The sequence below is a fragment of the Galleria mellonella genome, unplaced genomic scaffold (genome assembly GCF_026898425.1).
Source record: "Galleria mellonella isolate WM207_F2 unplaced genomic scaffold, CSIRO_AGI_GalMel_v1 utg59, whole genome shotgun sequence".
NCBI lineage: Eukaryota > Metazoa > Arthropoda > Insecta > Lepidoptera > Pyralidae > Galleria > Galleria mellonella.
The window spans coordinates 347,149-368,529 of NW_026442125.1; the positions used below are offsets into that span (position 1 = coordinate 347,149).

General features: G+C 33.2%; 1 protein-coding gene across 1 annotated transcript in view; it reads right to left on the minus strand.

Annotated features, from left to right (window-relative positions):
- Positions 1–21,381, minus strand: part of LOC113523087 (neuroligin-4, Y-linked-like) — a 111,744-nt gene that overhangs the window by 4,561 nt on the left and 85,802 nt on the right. Inside the window, exons 4-10 of the mRNA XM_031914117.2 lie at positions 18,754–18,906; positions 14,084–14,284; positions 12,331–12,829; positions 9,628–9,718; positions 5,162–5,335; positions 4,593–4,744; positions 1,408–1,526 (exon numbers count right to left, since the gene is read on the minus strand). Of these exons, the coding sequence (XP_031769977.1) occupies positions 1,408–1,526; positions 4,593–4,744; positions 5,162–5,335; positions 9,628–9,718; positions 12,331–12,829; positions 14,084–14,284; positions 18,754–18,906 (1,389 nt within the window). The remainder of the gene's footprint in view (positions 1–1,407; positions 1,527–4,592; positions 4,745–5,161; positions 5,336–9,627; positions 9,719–12,330; positions 12,830–14,083; positions 14,285–18,753; positions 18,907–21,381) is intronic.

Consider the following 21,381-nt stretch of genomic DNA (forward strand, 5'->3'; position numbering starts at 1 on the left):
TTATTTTTCATTATGTGTATAAATATTTATTTTGTTTATAATATTATTTGAATAATTCCATTGCTTTACAAGGAACATTTTAATAGATTTTTTCACTACATGTGTTCATATAATTACACGGTTTAAAGAACATGTTACCACTTTAATTTGTGTATATTTTATGTTTTAAATGTGTATTCGAATTGTAATAAAATTTATATGACATATTTTATTTAAACTTGAATTCAAATTAAATGTAATAATTACTTTATTACGAATAATTAAATTTTTAATAAATAAAATTATTATTTATCAAATTTTTTAATATGTTTTGACCTCACAGAGAATCAAACTAAGTCATCGATTTATATGACGAAATAAGCTTGTAATTAATAGAATTTATTTCTTTTAAATAACATTACTTAATAAACAAAGTTAGTATGTAACTAATAAAAAAATGATCAAAAGTTATTACTTCTTTAGATATTCTTTAGTTCTTTAGTTATTATTTGGCAAGTTTTATAGTATATTAAATAAACACAATTCTTTAGTCTATCGGTACCGCTTAATAAAATGATGACCTACATATTACTGTGAGAACCAAAAAACGTGCTCTATTCTTGTATTAAAATTTATGTGAATTTATTAAAATATCAAAATCTTTTCGATATAATTAATATAAATATTTATCAATAAAATATATTAGTTTGTATCATAATTGAATGACACATTTACATTTAAATTAATTGAGATTCAAAGTAAATTGAAAATAGATAATTTAGAGTAATTATTTTATATAAAATAATTTTATTTTTAAGACATTAACCAATTGTTACAACCATATTGCTTGCTATAAAAGGGGGCCTACTACAAAATATCCAATCCGAGGTTTCGGCTGAAACAAAATGTAGTCTCACTGAGTTTTTATATGAAATGTAATGTAATATCATAAGCTCTACTAACATTTATTTATTTATTACAAATAATTACAATATTATGACAGCAAAAGCCAAATTAATGTTATAACATATACATCATCATGTTACCCATTAACTGTCTACCACTGAACATAGAGGGGTTTTGCCAGTAATTGCCACGTTTTGTAGACAAATTGGCAACCGCAGTTATGCTTTGATGATATTTTAAAAGGAACGCTGCTGCCCATCCCTCGACTATTAATTCTCTTTAGTCACCCACTTACTACACTTAAAGGAAGGGGTGGCCCATTCTATTCCGGGACAACATGGCAACATATAAATGATACATTAAACAAATCATTTATGTCATAAAAATCTGTACAATGTTGGATCGTGTAACGTTAGTATTCGACAATTGTATTTATAATTTCATAGTAGACCCGCCTGTATTACTAGTGGCATACGGTCTAATTTTCAATATTCCAATAGTAATAGTACTAAAGTTCCTTACCAATCTCCAAATATTTCTGATGTAGCGTATCATATTCATCCCAAACGATACTCTTGTATCGATTCCTTTCCCTCGATATTGGTAATACGCCCTCTTGTCGTTGTGCTTCATTTGGATTCCTAATGAAAGGACTCAATGTTAATTACATAAGGTACAATTTGGAATGGCAGAGTCTATCGGGTTTAGTCTATGTAATGAACGAAAATGAATGGGAACAATAAATTGTAATCCTGGAAAGGGACTGCCAAGAATACTTATGTAGGACTCGCTGTATTATGCAAGACGTCATATTTTCATAGCCGCATTACCTAAATGGAAATGAAAGAAGTTTCATAAAAAAAGGAGAGAAAGTTGTATGAAATACTAGCTGTATCCCGCGGCTTCACCCACGAGAATTAGCATATAAAGTATCTTATGTACTAAATTAAGATATAATCTGTTTGTGTACCAAACTTCATTCAAATCCATTTAGTAGTTTTTGCGTAAAAGAGTAACAAACATCCATCTATCGTTACAATATTTCGCATTTATATATTAATAAGTTTGGAAATAATACTAGTTAATAAACTATAAATACAGTAGTACAAAGAGAAGAAAAACTCAAAACAAAACACTATATCAAACTGTTTAGCCATCATAGTATTGCTATGTAAGTTGTATAGTAAGTTCATTCTTGCGTTAATAAACCTAATAAGTCGATAATAGGTTCATTAAACAAATATACTAGTATACTCTATAATGACAAATGTATGTAATGTAATGTATTAATGTTTGTTCAAAGTCAGCAATGCACTCGTGACATCCCTAGTTTGCAACTTACAGGCATCCATAGGCTACAGTGACCGTTTACCATCAGACAGATTGTATACTTGTTTGCTGCCAAAAAAAAATAATACAGCACCAAAACGGAAGTAATCCGAAGTAGAAAGTGAAACTGCTATATTTTATTTTAAAAATCAATTAATGGAGAATCAATTTTGATAATTTTTAATACGAAATTCGAATTTAATTTAATACGAAATTTTTTTCATCTTGGTCAAATGTCAATTTAATTTTCAAGTAAATTATTCCAAGTAAAGGAAAAAAGACACAAAGGGAAATTAAATTATTATAAGGTATATATATAGCATAAAAAGGCGAGCACAAAAGATCATGGAAATGTCGCAGTGGCTTTTCTGCCTGAAAAAAAAGTCCGTCTTTCAATAATAATAATAATATATAGCACACATACAAACATTTTAACACTTCATCCTTTAAACCATTCGAAATTTAATAATGTTGCCCACATTAAAAATTGTTGCTAGCTGCAACATAAACAATACGAGTATACACCGGGCGATTCGTAATCCGCCTTTATTCGCTCTATGTAAATTGTTTTCTTCCATTCGGAAAGCCCAGTAAAACAATAACGAACTGGGCCAACATAATATTTCTCCATTCTGTTCTGTAACCAAATAGGGCGAAACAGGAAGTCGGCCGTTAGCACTGTAAAAGTCGTCGCGTTCACCGAATCATGAAAATAATGACACTGTACTATACGATGGTTGTGTTAGAGAAAAGGTTGACGTGAGAAAAACGAGAAAGGGAGAAAAAGATGAATAATTTGATCTGATTGATTTTAACAATGCGAATAATAGACGTGAAGAGAAATTGTTTGTTGATTTAATACAACAACAAGTTGCCAGTTCTAGTATTTAGCGAATGTAGATAATAATATAATTATTCTATTTTACTGTGAAGATTGTATTGGAAACAAAAGAGCCAAAGTCGAGTAGGGTGTAAAAGATAAATAGATTGATCAAAGAGAAAAAGATAGATCAATTTCAGTTAAGTTGAATAATAGAGTTGCAAAATGTCTTTTTCTGGTTTAATTTATATTTCTCGTAAAGAATACAGAGTGAAAGAAACAGGATGTCGATCGTTAACAATATTGCAACAGTCCTCGTATTCACAGAATCGGGAAAATAATGACACTATACATAGCGATGGTAGTTGTGCAGACAAAAGTGACATCGGGGAAAAAGTAAGCGTTAAAATGGGAGAAAAGTAAAATATGGTATGGAGTGATTTGAATCTTTCAAATAATTGAGATGAAGAATTTACTTCTATTGACTTTAACTATTTTGTTGTTATATTTACTAACTTTTAAAAATAATGGTCATTAATATATTAAAATACAATGTATTGATTTGAAAATAAAAGATCGATATTGGCTAAAATGACGTTGAACTAGGAGGAAAAGATCTAATGTTTTAAATATAGATTACTTTAACAAGCTCAATAATAAATAAAAAAAGTCTATAGACTTTAAATTCATCTTTGAGCATCCTAGAATAAAGATTATATACAGAATGAAAATTATTAATATCCTTTTAAGAGAGTACTCTAAAACTGAATATTTCCCCCGAAGAGACATATGCGGAAAAACAACAAAAACATTTTGAGCTTTCCAAATTACTTACGTCACTTAGTTGTCATATTAGTATGAGAGAGGTGAGAATTTTTTCGGAAGGTATTCCGTTTTACTAGTAGACCACTCTATGAAATGGATGCCAATCCGAATGACAGGAGAACGAGGAGTAATATATCATCTAACTCCCATTAGAAGGGAAACGCGGAATACTACATCTTTGTAATTATGCAACCTATCGCATGATCCATGAAACATGTTAATTTGTGTAGAATATTAACTAACTTCCTAATCTAATATCTCATATTAGCACGTAGTAGTAAAGAAGAAATGGAAAACTGATTTGAACCTATTAAATAATAGAGATGAAGAGTGTACTTCTATTGACTTTACCAACTTCTTTACTATGTTTACCAACTATCAAAAACATGGTAATTATTATCTTAAAAGAAAAATTATTGAATTGGAAATAAAAGATCGGCATCAGCCAAAAATAGCGTTGAATAGAAAGGAAAAGACCAATGTTTTAGATATGGGTTACTTTAATAAATTGAATAATGAAGGAAAAAAATAAACGTCTATAGATTTTAAATTCATTGAGCAGAATTCTAGAATAGAAATTATAAACGGATTGAAAATTGTAACTAGTTAAGATGTAAGACTCACCATGTAAATCTGAATTATACCTCCTCAAATATTTTTACTAGTACGAGAACGTTGAGTAAGAGGAAACGCTGATGATTTATATTTCAGATCAACAAAAAATCGAACTTACCCGGTCCGCACGAAATTCGCCATATACAGAATGAACGCTTCCGATAACGCCACTTCGGATTTCGTATAGTTTTTCGGGAAATGTCCAAGTCCGTCCACCAGGGGTGCACCGAACAAATACGGCAATTCTTCTCCGTGGACGGAGCCCATTCGCTAAAATTGAATTTCAATTTTAAATTTCTGTATTGGATATTGCACCAATATCGTACGTTTCCGATGTTTATCTTGTAGTTTATAGCGACTGAATCCGAAATGTAGCTTTTCAAGTTATCTATTGTTTGTCTATGAATTATTTGATGAAACCGTTGCTATGTTGCTTTTGAAATCGATAATAAATTTACGAATAAAATGAACATTCTTTAGCTAGTAACTATATAAAGGTTGTCTAGAACAGATTGTATTACTAATAAGATTATCTTTTGTACTTACAATTATTTATAATCTTTTCTCTTTTATGTTTTATACGTCAGTAGTATTCATATCTATTTTTTCTTCTTCTAATGAATTTTTATTTGCCTAAGTTTAAGTATTAGCATTATTATTAGGTACCATAAATAAGTTCAGATTTACCTGCGGATAATCTCCGTCCTTCGTCTGATAGTCGAATACGTAGAAGAAAGTGTTCGGCCCAGAATCAGGCGAGCTCTTCGCGACGCTTAGAAAATCCCCTGTTTGAACTAACGGAGCTACGTACTGGGCATCAGAGATCGCTAGAACAGCCGCATCTCTTGTGTTTATTGGATGCTGTAAGAAAATAAAATATTAAAATAACAAATAGTAAGCAATATTTCTGTGCTTATATAAAAGTGTTTGAGCAAGTCAAGAGTTATTTAAAGCGACGTATATACTTATATGAGACGTTATGAAAGTGGATAAAGCCAGAGATGTATCTATATAGGTTTATTTTAGGTATTATTTGCTTACTTCCCTAAGCTCATCGTAAGTTTTGATATATAAAATAGAGATATATTGAAAAACAAATGAATATTCATTAGATGAAGGAGTCTATTTCAATTGGGAATTAAATATACTTCTTTATATCATTATTATGGAAAAAAAATTAATAAAATTAGTATGGATTCAAAATAGGAATCAAATAAATCAAATAAAAAGAGTAATCAAAATCGATACAAAATCAGACAAAGATATCGAGTGTACATATTCGGTTGATAAGTTGATTTTTTAACGTTTGGATTTATGGTAAGCTGTTGTGTTGTCCCGGCATAGAATGAGCCACCATTTCCTTTCTCGTGACTTTCGCAAGAGACGACTGAAAGAACTTAATAGTCGAGGGATGGACAGCGGCGTCTCTCGTAAAGCATCAACCAAGCCTAATTACAATTGCCAACCTGCCTGCCAAACGTGGCAACTACTGGCAAAATTCCCCACTAGGAGGAAGCCTCTGTTCACTAGTGTAGATTTAGCAACTGACATAATATTAATAATAATTTATGAACAAACAATTTATGGAAGGCCAAATCTACAACTTTTTTTTTTATCCAACTTAGAATGGCAAACAAGCTGACGGCCCACCTGATGTAAAGTGGTAACCGTCGCCTATAGACATGAGCAGTACCATGGAAATAACACAGTATACTGTTTCGCCCATGATACCCCCCATGCGTTGCCATTCCTGAGGACTCAGGTGTTATTCCTCTGTACCCAGTAAATTCACGCCATATCCCACCCTTCAAACCGAAACACAGCCATGCAAACACAGTAACTTATTATTATATAAATGAACAATAACAATTAAGTTTCGAATAACAATTGACAAAAATGAAATATGTCAATTTATAAATAATTCATGTTGTATTCACAAAATATGTTCGGGCGCTGCGTGAATTCCTCGATAATTTAATATTGGCTTGCATAAGCACGTGACCGAATTTCATATTTATTATTTATATCAAAACGTTATAATGTCAATAAAATAAAATAATGCCAATAAATTTATATTCTTAACGTGATGAAATGAATATTGATTGGAATTTAATAAAAGTATGTATAAAATAAAAAAATTACATAAATTATTCGTACAATTATTGGAATATTGAAATTGTATGCATTAATGAATTGTGCTGTAGTTATTGTTAGAGGTCCGTTGGAACGTTTAAAAATTAAATGACACAGTTTTTTGATTAACAAGAGGGTTCTCAATATTTTTTTTTTTGTGTTTTCAATTTCGTGTCTTTCAAAAAGAAGGAAGTTCTCAAATCGGTTGTATATTTTTTTTTATGTTTGTTATCTCATAACTCCGTCAGTTACAAACCGGTTTGAAAAATGCTTTTTTTTTCTCAAAGGATTTACTTATAAATTAGTATTATAGAAATATTATTGAAATCGATTTAATAGATCAGTTTTTAGAGTGGAAAGGGATTGTTAGTAATGGGGTCAAATAGCCCCATTACTAGCAATATACCCTGTGAGGTAGACCTCCACGCATGGCTCCACCCTGGAAACCATCGTGACTAATTCTAGTTGAATTCGTCAGGATGGGCTAACTGACCTGCTTTCATCCTCATTAGTCATCTATCACTGATGCCCCGCCATTGTATACCGATAGCGCAAACGGGGTTACCATACCATTATCACCCATTAAAAAAAAAGTTCAGTTTTTAAATAAAAAAAAAATTGTTTTTGCCACATTTGAAGAATATTACATTATTGTGTGTATTTTACGCTATATTTTCTCAAATTATGAACCGATTTTATTAATTCTTATCGTCATCTAGTGTTCACATCCATGATAATCCCATATTATTTAAAAAAAAATTAAATCATCACTTTTAGGTCCTGTAAAATTCTGCTTATTTCGAAACAAAATTGGTTTGCAAACAATTCTGCATTCTAAATTGAAATTTAATTAATTCTAATATATTTCCAAATTATCACATCATTTATAGTTTAGTATGTTTTTTGTTTTATTTTAAAATAACACCGAGTCTTACCAGTCATTTTCAATTATACCTTTATTGAACTAACTATTTCTTTGGGAAGGAAAAATCTACTTGAAGCATTATGAAGGATATACTTTACACAATCCCTGGGGAGAGCTACGGCTGCCTTATAAATCTCACAAAGAATTTAATCAGAAAGAAAAATGGGGGAAATGCAAAGAAACAAATAAATTGAATTCCCTTTAAACAAAGTGAGTGACAGTGGAAAGAAGTAGGTACCTAAATTAAAATAAAGTCATAAAGAGACACGAGCCGAGTCAAACTTTACTGCCTCAGTTTATTTAATGTTTGTGGTAACTTATTTAACTTCATGGCAGGTATTTTATGGGGTTGGCAGAGAGGATTAAGTTGCAAACATCGATTTCCTGAGGGAAACAATTCTTAGGAGTAAATAAGTTATCAAATATATTGCTAGCAATATGAGGTCGAACTTCACGTGGTTCTTTCTGGAAACCACGATGGTTAGTTCTTGTCGATTTTATCACGATAGTCCAATTGCCTTGCTTTCCTGGTAGCCCGACATTGTATACCGATAACGTAAGCAGGGTTGCCATTCTATTTTCACCTATAAAAAATTTTGCGGACGATGGGCTTAATACCCGAGATGACGTAAAAGCGCTAGGAATGGCGTAAAAGTATCAGAAGGGCTGGCACCAAGTAGAAAAATAGCAAGGACATCGACTGATTTACAAATCAGAGGAAAACTGTACAAAAGTCGGCTGTTTACCATCTACCTCTACATTTACCTCTGTCCCATTCGTGTTTTTACTGTGAAGCAGTTGTGTTTGCATGGCTGTGTTTCGGTGTGAAAGGATATGACAATGAATTTACTGGGTACGTCGAAATAGCACCTGAGTCCTCAGTAATAACAACGTATCGGGGATATCATGAACGAAATAGTATATTCTGTCATGTACACGGTACTAAACCTAAACACAGCCCAGCTGTTGGCATGGCAGAAGCACAAGTGCGACCGAGTACTCAAGCAGACAACTTCTGTACAAGGTCTCCCTCTGGTAGAAATCAGACACAAATAGTAAATGCAAATAAATCAGGCAAATTGAGAATGTTTTTTGGAAGTCGCTCATTAACTTTTTCAGCAAAACAACCTCAGGAAATTATTGCACCAAAGCGTGTCATAAAATAGGTAAGTAAAATATGCATATACAGATCTCACAATTGTAACCAAATACAAATACAATACTGAAGTTTCTGAACTAAAATTTGAAACATGAAAACGATATGATCGGAATAAAGGAATTTGGCACGTCCACATTTGCAATGCAGTGCCAAATCATCGTGGCAACAGATGCTAAAATGACATTTAACTAGTATGCTGCAAAAGTATTTTATGCATAAAATTTAAATTTTCGTCTTTTATTCCGAAACGAATAATGAAATGTTAATGAAAATTTAACAAAATTTTATGCACTAGCAAAATATCTCTTGTATCTTGTAAGTGGTAATGATAAATGATTATGAATAAAACAATTATATTATTGCAAGGATTGCATTATTGTAAATTCAACAAATAACATAATTCCAGTTTCCCTATACTAATATTATAAAGAGGAAATATTTTATTGGTAGTTTGTAATGGATGAAACTCAAAAACTACTTAACCGATTTTAAAAATTCTTTAACCCGTTGAAAGTTACATTATCAGCGAATAGTTTAGGCTATATATTATTTTCGAAAACTTTATTTACTTGAACGAAACGGAGCCCGTTTTGTAGTTAAAAAAAAAAAACATAAAATATGTTTTAAATAAGTCGATTATTGTGAAGCAGAACCCTATTTCATTAATATCGGGTGAATGAAAGAAAGAAAGGAACAAATATTTTTATAAAAGTAAACTTAGATTTTAACGATTTTGAATAGTCATTTTTTCGGACGTAATTTCAGCCAAGAAGAATGGGCAAGAAACTCAAATGTGGTTTCGGTGATTATTATAAAGCCATATCGTGGGATAAAATTCTTATATACTAGTTTAGTATTCTTAGTAGTATTCTTATATAAAAAAGAAGTAAAAATGACTAACCTCTTATTTAAATTAATATAATATTGTACACTTACTTGAACAGTTCTCTCCCAATCTGTATATTCATTGACTATCGTGAAGAATATTTCACTTAAATGATATGTGTAGGCATTCCTCACGTATGTCCTGAAACGAAAAGATATCTTTTAAAATTATTCTCCGAAGGAAATACTTGGACTGGATGGATAAAATACAATTCGTCTGGAAATCAGCTTTTGTCCGAGACTTGGATCCTAGTTATATAAGTTTCCATTTTTATTACATAAATTCTGATTTTATAGCATATTTTATTTATTTATATACTTAAGTACGTTCAGGTTATAATGAAAATATGCCCAGGCGGACTTATCACTTGAAGGGATTTCTTCCAGTCAACCTTGGGCACCAGAATGGAAAAATATATATAAAATTTGTATATAAAACATAACTTATATGGCGCAAAAATAATATAATAAATAAAAAAATGTGTTATTAATAGCTATATATTTAGTAACTGCTTGTGGACACAAAAGATAAATAAAAGTTTTTTTTTTATGGGTGAAAATGGTATGGTAACCCCGCCTGCGCTAATGGGATACGTTGGCGGTGCACCAGTGAAGGGTGATAAATGAGAATGAAAACAGGCCAGTTAGCCCATCATGATGAATTCATCAGAAATTAACTATGATGGTTTCCAGGGAGAACCGCGAGAAGGTCGACCTGTTTGGGTATATTGCTAGCAATAGGATTCTCAGTCTCCATTACAAACAATCCCTTTCTCCCCAATAAAAGTATATTAATATTTTATTTTTAATTGAGCTCTGAAAGTATGAACGGTTTGCGCTATTCTAATATGATCTGGTACCATTTTACATTATGATATAAATGTTATAAGGCAGTAGTGATGGAAACCGGTAACCATTGTCAATACATGTAAACAGAACTATAGAATTTACATACGACTTTTACCATATGGTCCCGGTATAGAATGGGCTATCCTTTCCTTTCACGTGGGTATCGTAAGAAGCAACCAAGGAAATTTAATGGTCGAGCGATGAGCAGTAGCGACCCTCTTAAAATAACACCAAGTCGATTGCTTGGGTATCTCTGTCCCATTCGTGTTTCAACCGTGAAGCAGTTGTGTTTGCATGGCTGTGTTTTGGTTTGAAGGGTGGGATATGGCGTGAATTTACTGGGTACAGAGGAATAACACCTGAGTCCTCAGGAATGGTAATGCATGGGGGTATCATGGGCGAAACAGTATACTCTGTTATGTCCATGGTACAGCTCATGTCTATAGGCGACGGTTACCACTTTCTATCAGGTGGACCGTCAGCTTGTTTGCCATTCTAAGTTGTATAAAAAAAACTGCAGTTGCAAACCCGCCTGCCAAGCGTAGCAAATACTAGCAAAACCTCCTAAGGGGAAACCTATGTTCAGCAGTGGACAGTTAAAGGCTGATATAACTTAATGATAATACATTCAGATTGCTTCCATAGAAAATTCGTCAATCAGTCCCATAGTTCAGTTTATACATCAAAATAGCTACATTTGTTTCACGATCGAAATTGGTATTTTTTTTTTTGTAACAAAATGTATTCATTTTTGCCTACTATTAATATTCGTATTTTTTCAATTACAAACGATGTTAAAGGCCTTTCTGCTTTTCTACTAAAATGTATCGAAAATTTGTAATATTTCATTTCAATAAACGGTATATAATAACCTTTGTAATTAAACATACGTAGGAATTGGAACGCAAATGTTTTTGAGATTACGTTTGATTCCCTTATAAAAATAGCATTCAATTCTTTTTGTATCTATTTACGTAAAAAATATTTTCTCAGAAATACATTTATATACTTTAAATATATACCAGAGGGAGATTTTGTACAAAAGTGGTCTGCTTGGGTACCTCTCTCGTATTCGTATTTATACCGTGAAGCAGTTGGGTTTTTTTTGATGGGTGAAAATAGTATGGTAACCCCGCCTGCGCTAACGGGATACGCTGGCGGAGCACCAGTGAAGGGTGATAGATGAGAATGAAAACAGGCCAGTTAGCCTATCATGACGAATTCATCAGGAATTAATCATGATAGTTTCCAGGGGGAACCGCGAGGAGGTCGACGTGGATGGGTATATTACTAGCAATGGGATTCTCAGTCTCCATTACTAACAATCTCTTTTCTCCCCACTAAACATGTATTACATCTGTATCATGATGGGCTAACTGGCATGTTTTCATCCTCATCGAACACCCTTCACTGGTGCCCCTCCTGTGTATTCCATTAGCGCAGGCGGGGTTACCACTCCATTTTCATCCAATAAAAAGAAAAAAAATACATGTTTAGTTTATTTGTGACTAGCCATATACCGCGGCTTTACCCGCATGAATTAGTACATAAAGTATCCTATGTAGTAAGTTAGGATATAACTTACTCTTATATCAAACTTCCTTGAAATCCGTTCATTAGTTTTTGTGCCAAAGAGTAACGAAAATCTATCCTCACTTCATATATATATATATATATATATATATATATATATATATATATATATATATATATATATATATATATATATATTTTATTTAATATTCCAGTTAAGTAAGCTACATTGGTTTTGTACGTTGATTACAGAATAGTTTCAACTACCAGCAAACAAAGGTCAAGGGCCTTTCATTAACGGTCATTCCTATGAAGACGTCTCTAAGACCCTTGCTTCCGAACACCAATTTACTGAATAAACATTGCCCTCACCTTATTATTCTATCCCTCCTCTCACCCTCAAATCCATTTTGTATATCCTGAGCGGAGAATTTCCAAAGGGCTTCGCTTGTCACCACTCCAAATAGTAAATCGTATTTATTTTGACCCCCTCTGATCCCGAAAATTCTGTCTCCGCTTCTTTTGTCCGCTTTGAAATTGTTAACGCCCGAGACACTTGTGAATCCTTGAAGATCGTTTGGTATGAAGAAAGTGAGCAGTTCCTTCGCATAATCTGTTTTGACGACAACACCATCGACAGACGGACCGAAAGCGGTGAGGTAGCTCGGCGTATTAATTTCTGCGGACATCAGCTCTTCGAGTGGCACCTCTCGAAGGCAGTCCACGATTAGCTCGTGGTCTTTCACGATGTCTTCGGGGAGGGTGCAGTTGGATTGCTTTGCCAGTTGGACGGAATAGCTGACCGGGTCCTCCACTAGTGCCCATGAACTTAATGCTGAACCAGACAGAAGGATTGCTCGTTGAAATAGACCTGGAAAAAATGGCATGTATTAAAGGAAATGTTTTTTTTGTAAATATTAATAGTTTTTTTTATAGTAATTGTAAATTTTAAAATAAACGATTTGTAATTGAAGACAATAATACATTTTTACGGTTTTTCATGTTTTTACACTGTATGAATTTTCTTAGTTACTTGCTTTGTGAATGTGTTTAACGTAATATATGATTTATTATATCAACCATTAACTGTCCACTGCTGAATATAAGCCTGACCCTATTGGCAAATTTCGCCAGTAGTTGCCACGCTTGGCAGGCGAGTTGGCAATCGCAGTTAGACTTTGATGACGTTTTATTTAAAATTCCCTTAGTCGCCTTTTACGACACCCACGGGAATAGAAGGTGTGACCCATTCTATGCCGGGATCATACGACAAAATTAAATAGTATATGATAAAAACAAATTTATAAACATTTATATATGATACATGACTTTTAGTTTACAGCTTAAATAAAATATATACTCACGACTACAATTTCAAAAGGGGTAGTCAAAGTTATTCATTTATTACTGTAAGGAAAGTATTTTACTCTATTCATCTACATTTTACTAAGCACACTTTAATCACAAAGTGGCAGAGCGAGCTTACCGCTGTCTCTTAGAATAATTAAGTTTATTAAGGGTGTTTTACGATCATCGGTTAGTAGGTCGGTTTAAATTAACACAAAATTATAGTGTTGGCTGAATTCAAAACAGATAGATATATATTTATTTATTTTATTTCCTTGTTTTCATGCTCGTAAATATTTTTTCGTTTCATCCCAATTCGAAATGGTACAATACACAGCAATCACACAATGGATGGATTTTACATAACATTATATATATATATATATATATATATATATATATATATATATATATATATATATATATATAATTGTATAATTATATATATATATATATATATATATATATATATATATATATATATATATATATATAATATCTACGACTGAAGCGAAAAAAGAAAATTATTAAAAAAAAAAAGAAAAAATGTGATATCAAGTTTTTAGGACGTGAAGCCGTAATTTATATTTAAAAGTAAATATAATTAAATTTATATTACTCATCAGACAAAAAAAAAAATAGTGTAGGACAACGACCTTCTATATAGAGAGATAGCAATTGCATCGCAATCAGTGAATGCAGATGGTTCAGGACTATTCTTTATGACCTATATTTAGCAATGGTCAATTAAATGAAGAAAAAATTAATATTAACTTACCGGGCATAACAGTAGGTGATATCATCAGGAAATTAATACACGCAGCACCGGACCCGTGGCCTAGCATGGTGACGTTGCCAGCATCGCCGCCAAATAGAGCGATATTTTGTTGAATCCAGTGTAACGCTGCGATTTGATCCATCAACCCGTAATTGGCAACGCGCGCCTTCAAATGCGGTATTGGATTCGCATTTAGAAAACCTGCAACATAATTTTCTAATTAAATATATATTTAAAAAAAACAGAACATTATGTAAATATCAACATATTCCCGTTTCTCGTATTATATCCTGGTATAGAATAGGCGACTAAGGGAGAGCAAGAGATTGAAATGAGCGTTCCTCTTGTTGTAAAAATTCTATAGTCATTTTTATTAATGTTCTATAATCAAAATATAATATATAACAATATAATAATTTATCTGTCAAATATGTATCCCTGCCGAGGTTTTCCCAAGAGACTACAGCATGGGGTTCTTCAAAAGGGGGGTAAAGAGGTTTCTTCAGGGTCGGCAACGCGCGCGTAATACCTCTGGTATTACAGGTGTTCATAGACTACGGTAACCATACAGGTACAGAGGAATAAGTAAGCGGTGCTACAGACTATGAATTAAAGAATTAGTTTAAATACATAAAATATTTATATTTTAACAGTATCCCGCAGCTTTGACTGCATAAATTAGTACATAAAGTATCCTATGTACTAAGTTAAGATATAATCTATCCGTGTATCAAATTTCATTCAAATCTGTTTAGTGATTTTTGCGTGAAAGAGTAATAAACACAAATCTTACAAATGTTCACATTTACAATATTAATTGAATTATAAACACAGAATTATACTAAGATACTACTCCATTGTTTCTGCCTACCCTAATGGGAGACAGGCGTGACAGATATGTATGTATGTATGTATGTAATTATACTAAGACATATAGAAAATACGTAATATAGATATATGCTATAAGAATCTTAAGGTAGAAGAGGATTGTCCATTCCGTATTAAATTTTTAGAACTCAGAATCAAATACAAGCTGACAGCCTACATGGTGGACATTAGTAAGCACCACCCATACTCACAAACAATATGGATATTACTTGATATAATGCACGTAGTATCTTTCATACCCTGAGAATTAGGGATGAAAGGGTTTGTTAGACTACCTTTTTTATGCAATTTAGAATAGCAAAGCTGACGGCCCACCTGATGGAAAGTGGTAATCCTCGCCTATAGACAGGAGCACTACCAGAATATAACAGAGTATACTGTTTCGCCCATGATACCCACCATGCGTTGCCATTCCTGAGGACTCGGGTGTTATTCCTCTGTACCCTGTAAATTCATTGTCCAATTACTAGCAATATACCCTGTCAGATCGGCGTCCGCATGGTCCCCCCTGGATACCATCGTGCTGAATTCTAAGCGTATTCATCACGGTGGTCTAACTGACCTGCCTTTTTATTCTCACCTATCGTTCCTCACTGGTACCTCTCCAGCGTATACCGTTAACCCAGGCAGGGCTATCATACCGCTATCATCCATTAAAAACAACCCTGAGGTTATCCTCAGGGTGCATAATACCTTTATAGGTATTATGCATCCATACCCTTTAATTTCATCGCCATACCCCACCCATCGAACCGAATTACCGCCATGGAATAACAACTACACTGCATCACATTTGCTTTTATAATATTAAAACCTATTGTTAACAAAAAGCTTTTCATAAAACAACCCATAAACTCTTTATGTTTACTTTTAATTAACAGTGTTTTCTATAATATTGATGGTACCTTACAACCGAAAATGAGTAGAATTCACAAATACCCCCATAGCAGTATAAAACAATTTAACATTATGTTCCGCCGTAAAAAACTGACTTTTAAACTAAAACACTGAACTGATTTGGATAACATTTTTTTTTTGAGTTTTGAGTTTTGAATTTCATTAGTTATATATTAATTAATAATTAATGATATTTTTCAGATAAAAAAAATTCTTAATCCATTTTAAATTAATGAAGTTATGAGATAACAAACATAGAAAAAAAACCTACACATAGTAAATATTCCTACGAAAATTCAAATAAAGTAAGATATCAAAAATTTGCTAATAAAAAATACTAATTTTTCTTTCTATCCCTACCCGTGCAAAGACAGGCTGGATCGCTAGTGTAACATACAACTTAATACACAAAGCGTAAAGTGGTGGCTGTAACATTAATATTCACTAGAAACTACTAATTTATATTTAATATGCAACTCAATAATTGCCTTTTAATATTAAATATTACCCGTAATATTACGTAGGTAATATGAAATAGAAATTCCCGGAACTGTTTAAATTACTAACACTATCCTGTATAACTTTCAAGATTAAGACAACCAGTTAGCGTCTTATTACTGGGGATGAGTCTCCCCTTATGGAGGATGTAACTTAACTATAGTCAGATAGGGGGAGGGATTGTTAGTATTGTTGACCACTAGTCCCTTTGCTAGCAATATACCCTGTCAGGTCGATCTCCCCGTGGTCCCTCTGGAAACCATTATGTGGTTGTATTTGTCATGATGGGTTAACTCATCTGCCTTTTCATTCTCATCTATCACCCCTCACTGGTGCTTCGCCAGCATATACCGTTAGCGCAGACGGGGTTATCGTGACATTATCATCTATCCCAAAGTATAGCCAGACAGAGAGGAAGGGATTGCTAGTAATGCGGACTACCAGTCCCATTGCTAGCAATATTGCTAGCAATAGGATTGGTAGCCCGCAAACAGCAAAAAACTTCTAATTATATAGAGTAGTATCGCAATAATCATTATATCAGCCTTTAACGGTCCACTGCTGAACATAAACCTCTCCCTTGGGGGGGTTTTGCTAGTAGTTGCCACGCTTGGTAGGCGGATTGGCAACCGCAGTTAGGCTTTGGAGATATTTTAAGAGGGAAGTTGCTGCCCATCCCTCGCCCTACATAAGTCGCCTCTTATGATACCCTGGGGAAAGGAAGGGATGGCCTATTCTATACCGGGACCATACGGCATCGCAGTAATATTTCTCAGTAATTGGTAAAATTTTGGTATGTATAAATGATTATGAAACAGATTTAAAAGTGTAACTCTTGAGTTTCTTGTGGGCTCTTTTCAATAGATAACTTTTCGAGCCCTGCAGTGGATTTAAAACAAATTACGATTTAAAAGTACTGGTAAACAAGTCTGTATGAATAAAGAAGATTGAATTTCAATTTGTATGAAAACAAGAAATATGATTTAAATATATTATAAAATTCCAGATTTTTTTTTCTGTTCAATAACGAACTTTATTGTAAATGTAATTGAGATTATTTCTTTTCAGTAACAAGTCAATTTAAAACTATATTATTGAACATATACGTTTTATTTGTGAAATTTGAACAATCAATTTCTAAGGGAGAGACTTTGTTCAAAAGTCGATTGCTTGGGTATCTCTGTCCCATTCGTATTTCAACCGCGAAGCAGGTGTGTGTATGGCGTGAAATTACTGGGTACAGAGGAATAACACCTGAGTCTTCAGGAATGGCAACGCATGGGGGTTATCATGGGCGAAACAGTATACTCTGTTATGTCCATGGTACTGCTCATGTCTATAGGCGACGGTTTTCCATCAGGTGGACCGTCAGCTCGTTTGCTATTCTAAGTTGTGTAAAAAAAAAACTTATTTTAATAAAAATTCAATTAATTTTTCGCTCTGCCTACCAACAGCTGTATTTTATATTTATATTAGTTTTATTAATAATTAGTTTAAAAAATTATATTATATTTTTCTCTGTTAATCAAATAACGAATTTTAAAAATATATTTAAATTTCACAAATAATTTAATAATGTACAGAAAAATAATGATACACAATATTTTTGTTTTCTTAATAATAATCAAAGTATTAATTAAAAAAAAAAAAAAACAATTTTATAAATTCAACCACTCTTTAGAATCAACTTCCACCAGCAGTATTTCCGAACCGATACGACAACATAACCTTCAAGAAAAGATCATATTCCTTTTTAAAAGGCCGGCAGCACACCTGCAATGCCGTTAGTGTTGTGGGTGATCATGGGCGGCGGTAGTCACTTACAATCAGGTGAGCCGCATGCTCGTTTGTCCTCTGTGTTGTAAAAAAAAACATATTCATTTGTTGACATACGTGTTTACTAATCTGTGACAAGTAAATTCAAATTACCTTTGTTCAAATAAACTCGTTTATAAGAATTTTTATATCGTCATTTTTTTTTTAATTTGCAACAGATTAGCTATTAACTGTCCACTGTTGGACATAGTCCTTTCCTTATTGGGGAATTTTGCCAATAGTTGGTACACTTGTCAGGCAGGCTAGTAAACACAGGCTTTGGTAGTGTTTTAAGAGGGACACTGCTCTATCCCTCGATAATTTTGTTTTTATACCACTGAAGTGGCAAACAAGCGTATGACCCACTTGATGGTAAGCGGTTACCGTAGCCTATGAACGGCTGCATTACTGAAGAGACCTCTTTACCCGCCTTTTGAAGAACCTCATGCTGTAGTCTATTGGGAAAAACTAGGCAGGCACCTCATTCTATAACCAGAGTGTTCATGTATTTTTTCTTAGTCGCCTCTTAAACGCGCATGGGAAATGAAAGGAGAGTTTTATGTTTTACTCACCTAATATTCCGAGTCTGTAATTAATAGTGATAACTACAATTCCAGCGTAACTAGCCAGCACAGCGCCGTCATACACATTCCCAGAGTTCCACTCGAAGGATTCACCATGGATGAATATCACTACAGGATATTTGGCTTGGAGAGTTGGTCCGACTGCAACAAAAACGGGATTATTAATATACCGTGCATAAGTGACAGGCAAAGTTTGTCCCGCAAACAGGTTTATTTTGCCCCACAAATGCAATAGTCGCCCCTAAAACCTTCACTCTGTATTTGAAAATTTTGCCCCACATAGATTCTATTTTTGCCCCGTAAATGTAAAATTTGCCCCTAAACATATTGATTTTGCTCCACAATGAGGAAATGTCCGTCGTATAATTTACACTCGTCATGTCTACATTTCGTAGAACGTATTAGAATTCTACGTGGCAGGAACTGAGCCTACCGTCGTTGTCCGGAGAAATCTGACTATTTATCGGTATTTTCAATTATCGGAGAATTAGTTCGATACACAAAGTTTTTAGGGTTGCCCCTGTTTTAAATTAATAATTATAATTCCTTATCACGCACGCAAGATAAATAAGTTGAAATATTTCCAAAATACATTTACATCGAGACACTCTATCTAGAATGAATGAATGAATAAGTATACTTTATTTGCATTATACAATATAGGGAATAAGCAAGACAATTTACAAACACAACGATACAGTTGTATAAAGTCGATTGCTTGGGTACCTCTGTCCCATTCGTGTTTCAACCGTGAAACAGGTGTGTTTGCATGGCTGTTTTTCGGTTTGAAGGGTGGGATATGGCGTGAATTTACTGGGTACAGAGGAATAACACCTGAGTCCTCAGGAATGGCAACGCATGGGGGTATCATGGGCGAAACAGTATACTCTATTATGTCCATGGTACTGCTCATGTCTTTAGGCGACGGTTACCACTTTCCATCAGGTGGGCCGTCAGCTTGTTTGCCATTCTAAGTTGTATAAAAAAAAAAGACAGCAAGGCAGTCTTATTGAGAGGTAATAACATGATCAAAGATAGTACAATATAATATCGTCATCATCATATCATCCTTTAACTGTCCACTGCTGAACGTATGCCACCCCCATGGGGGGTTTGCCAGTAGCTGCCACGCTTGACAGGCATGTTGGCAACCGCAGTTAGCCTATACAGATGTTTTAAGAAGAACGCTGCTGCTCATCCCTCGCTCTCCCTAAATCGGTTCTTACAACACCCACGGGATAGAAAAGGGTGGCCTATTCTATGCCGGACCATACGGCCACAATATAAGATTGTCTTGAAAATATTGCTCTCAGCAATAAGACCGCCTTACTGTACTTATACAATTGTATCGTTGTGTTTGTAAATTGCCTTGCTTATTTCCTATATTGTATAATGCAAATAAAGTATACTCATTCAATAGCGGTCGACTGTGATGAGGTGATGAAATGATGTAGACACGGAATTTAGTAGCGAAATAAAATGTATTAAACAGCAAGCAAGGAACAGAACAATGTGATATATTAAAAAAAAATATAAAATTTAAATTACAAATAATAAGAACATTCTAAAAGTAAATGTATATAAAAAAGTACAATATTGTCTAAAGAGTTTGCATCGGCCGGTCGCCAATAATAACTAATGCATATTCCATCTATTTATTCATCTAACCTATTTTACCCCGTTTAAAAACCTCAATATTTTAAAGCAATATTTAATTCCGAGCACGTACTGCGGTGTCACGCGAACTACATAGTTGTAACTAAAATCCTTGTATAACGGACTTTCCAGTGAAATGTTTCCAGTAAACACAGTATATATAAGTATGTTTGTTCGGTTTTATCTATGTTTCGCATGACAGATCCGTGCACAGCGAGTAGACAATGCTAGCCCAGATAGGTACGGTGCATTAAAATGAGTTATTTAACTTATTGAATATAAATTTAAATGTTAAAATAATATATATATATATATATATATATATATAGTTCTTCTAGTTCTTCCAGTTCTTCTCAATTGGATCTATATACCGAACTGGACGGTAGGGTAAATATAAAATTATAATGTAAAAATTTGACGTTCATAAGCGGCTAAAATGTCCTACATGAATAAATGATTTTTGAATTTTGAATTTTGAATATATATATATATATATATATATATATATATATATATATATATATATATCAATCCCCTCTCACCGTACTGGTTTCGCTTCAAATTCTTTTCTCCTACATTCTTCACGACTCTGGAACGCGCTTCCTGATATCATTAAGAGACTATCGACTAAACCGTCTTTAAAAAAAACGTTCATGTTCACTTTTTTACTTTATCCGAGCAGTAAGTGCTTTATATTATTCTCAATTTCGTGTATGGTATAATACAGTACAGGTCATATATGTGTAAGTATATTTGTTATTTATATATATATTTATTCGTTTATATATGTAAATTTAGTATGTATGTATATCAATAATTAGTAGTACCGCATTCGAGTATTCTGACCCTTCCCTATGATTGACTGGGAGAGAATGCTTTTAGCATGAAATCCGCCATGTACATATATTTGTACTAATGAATAAACAAATAAATATAGTTGGTTAAGGTAATAAACAAATA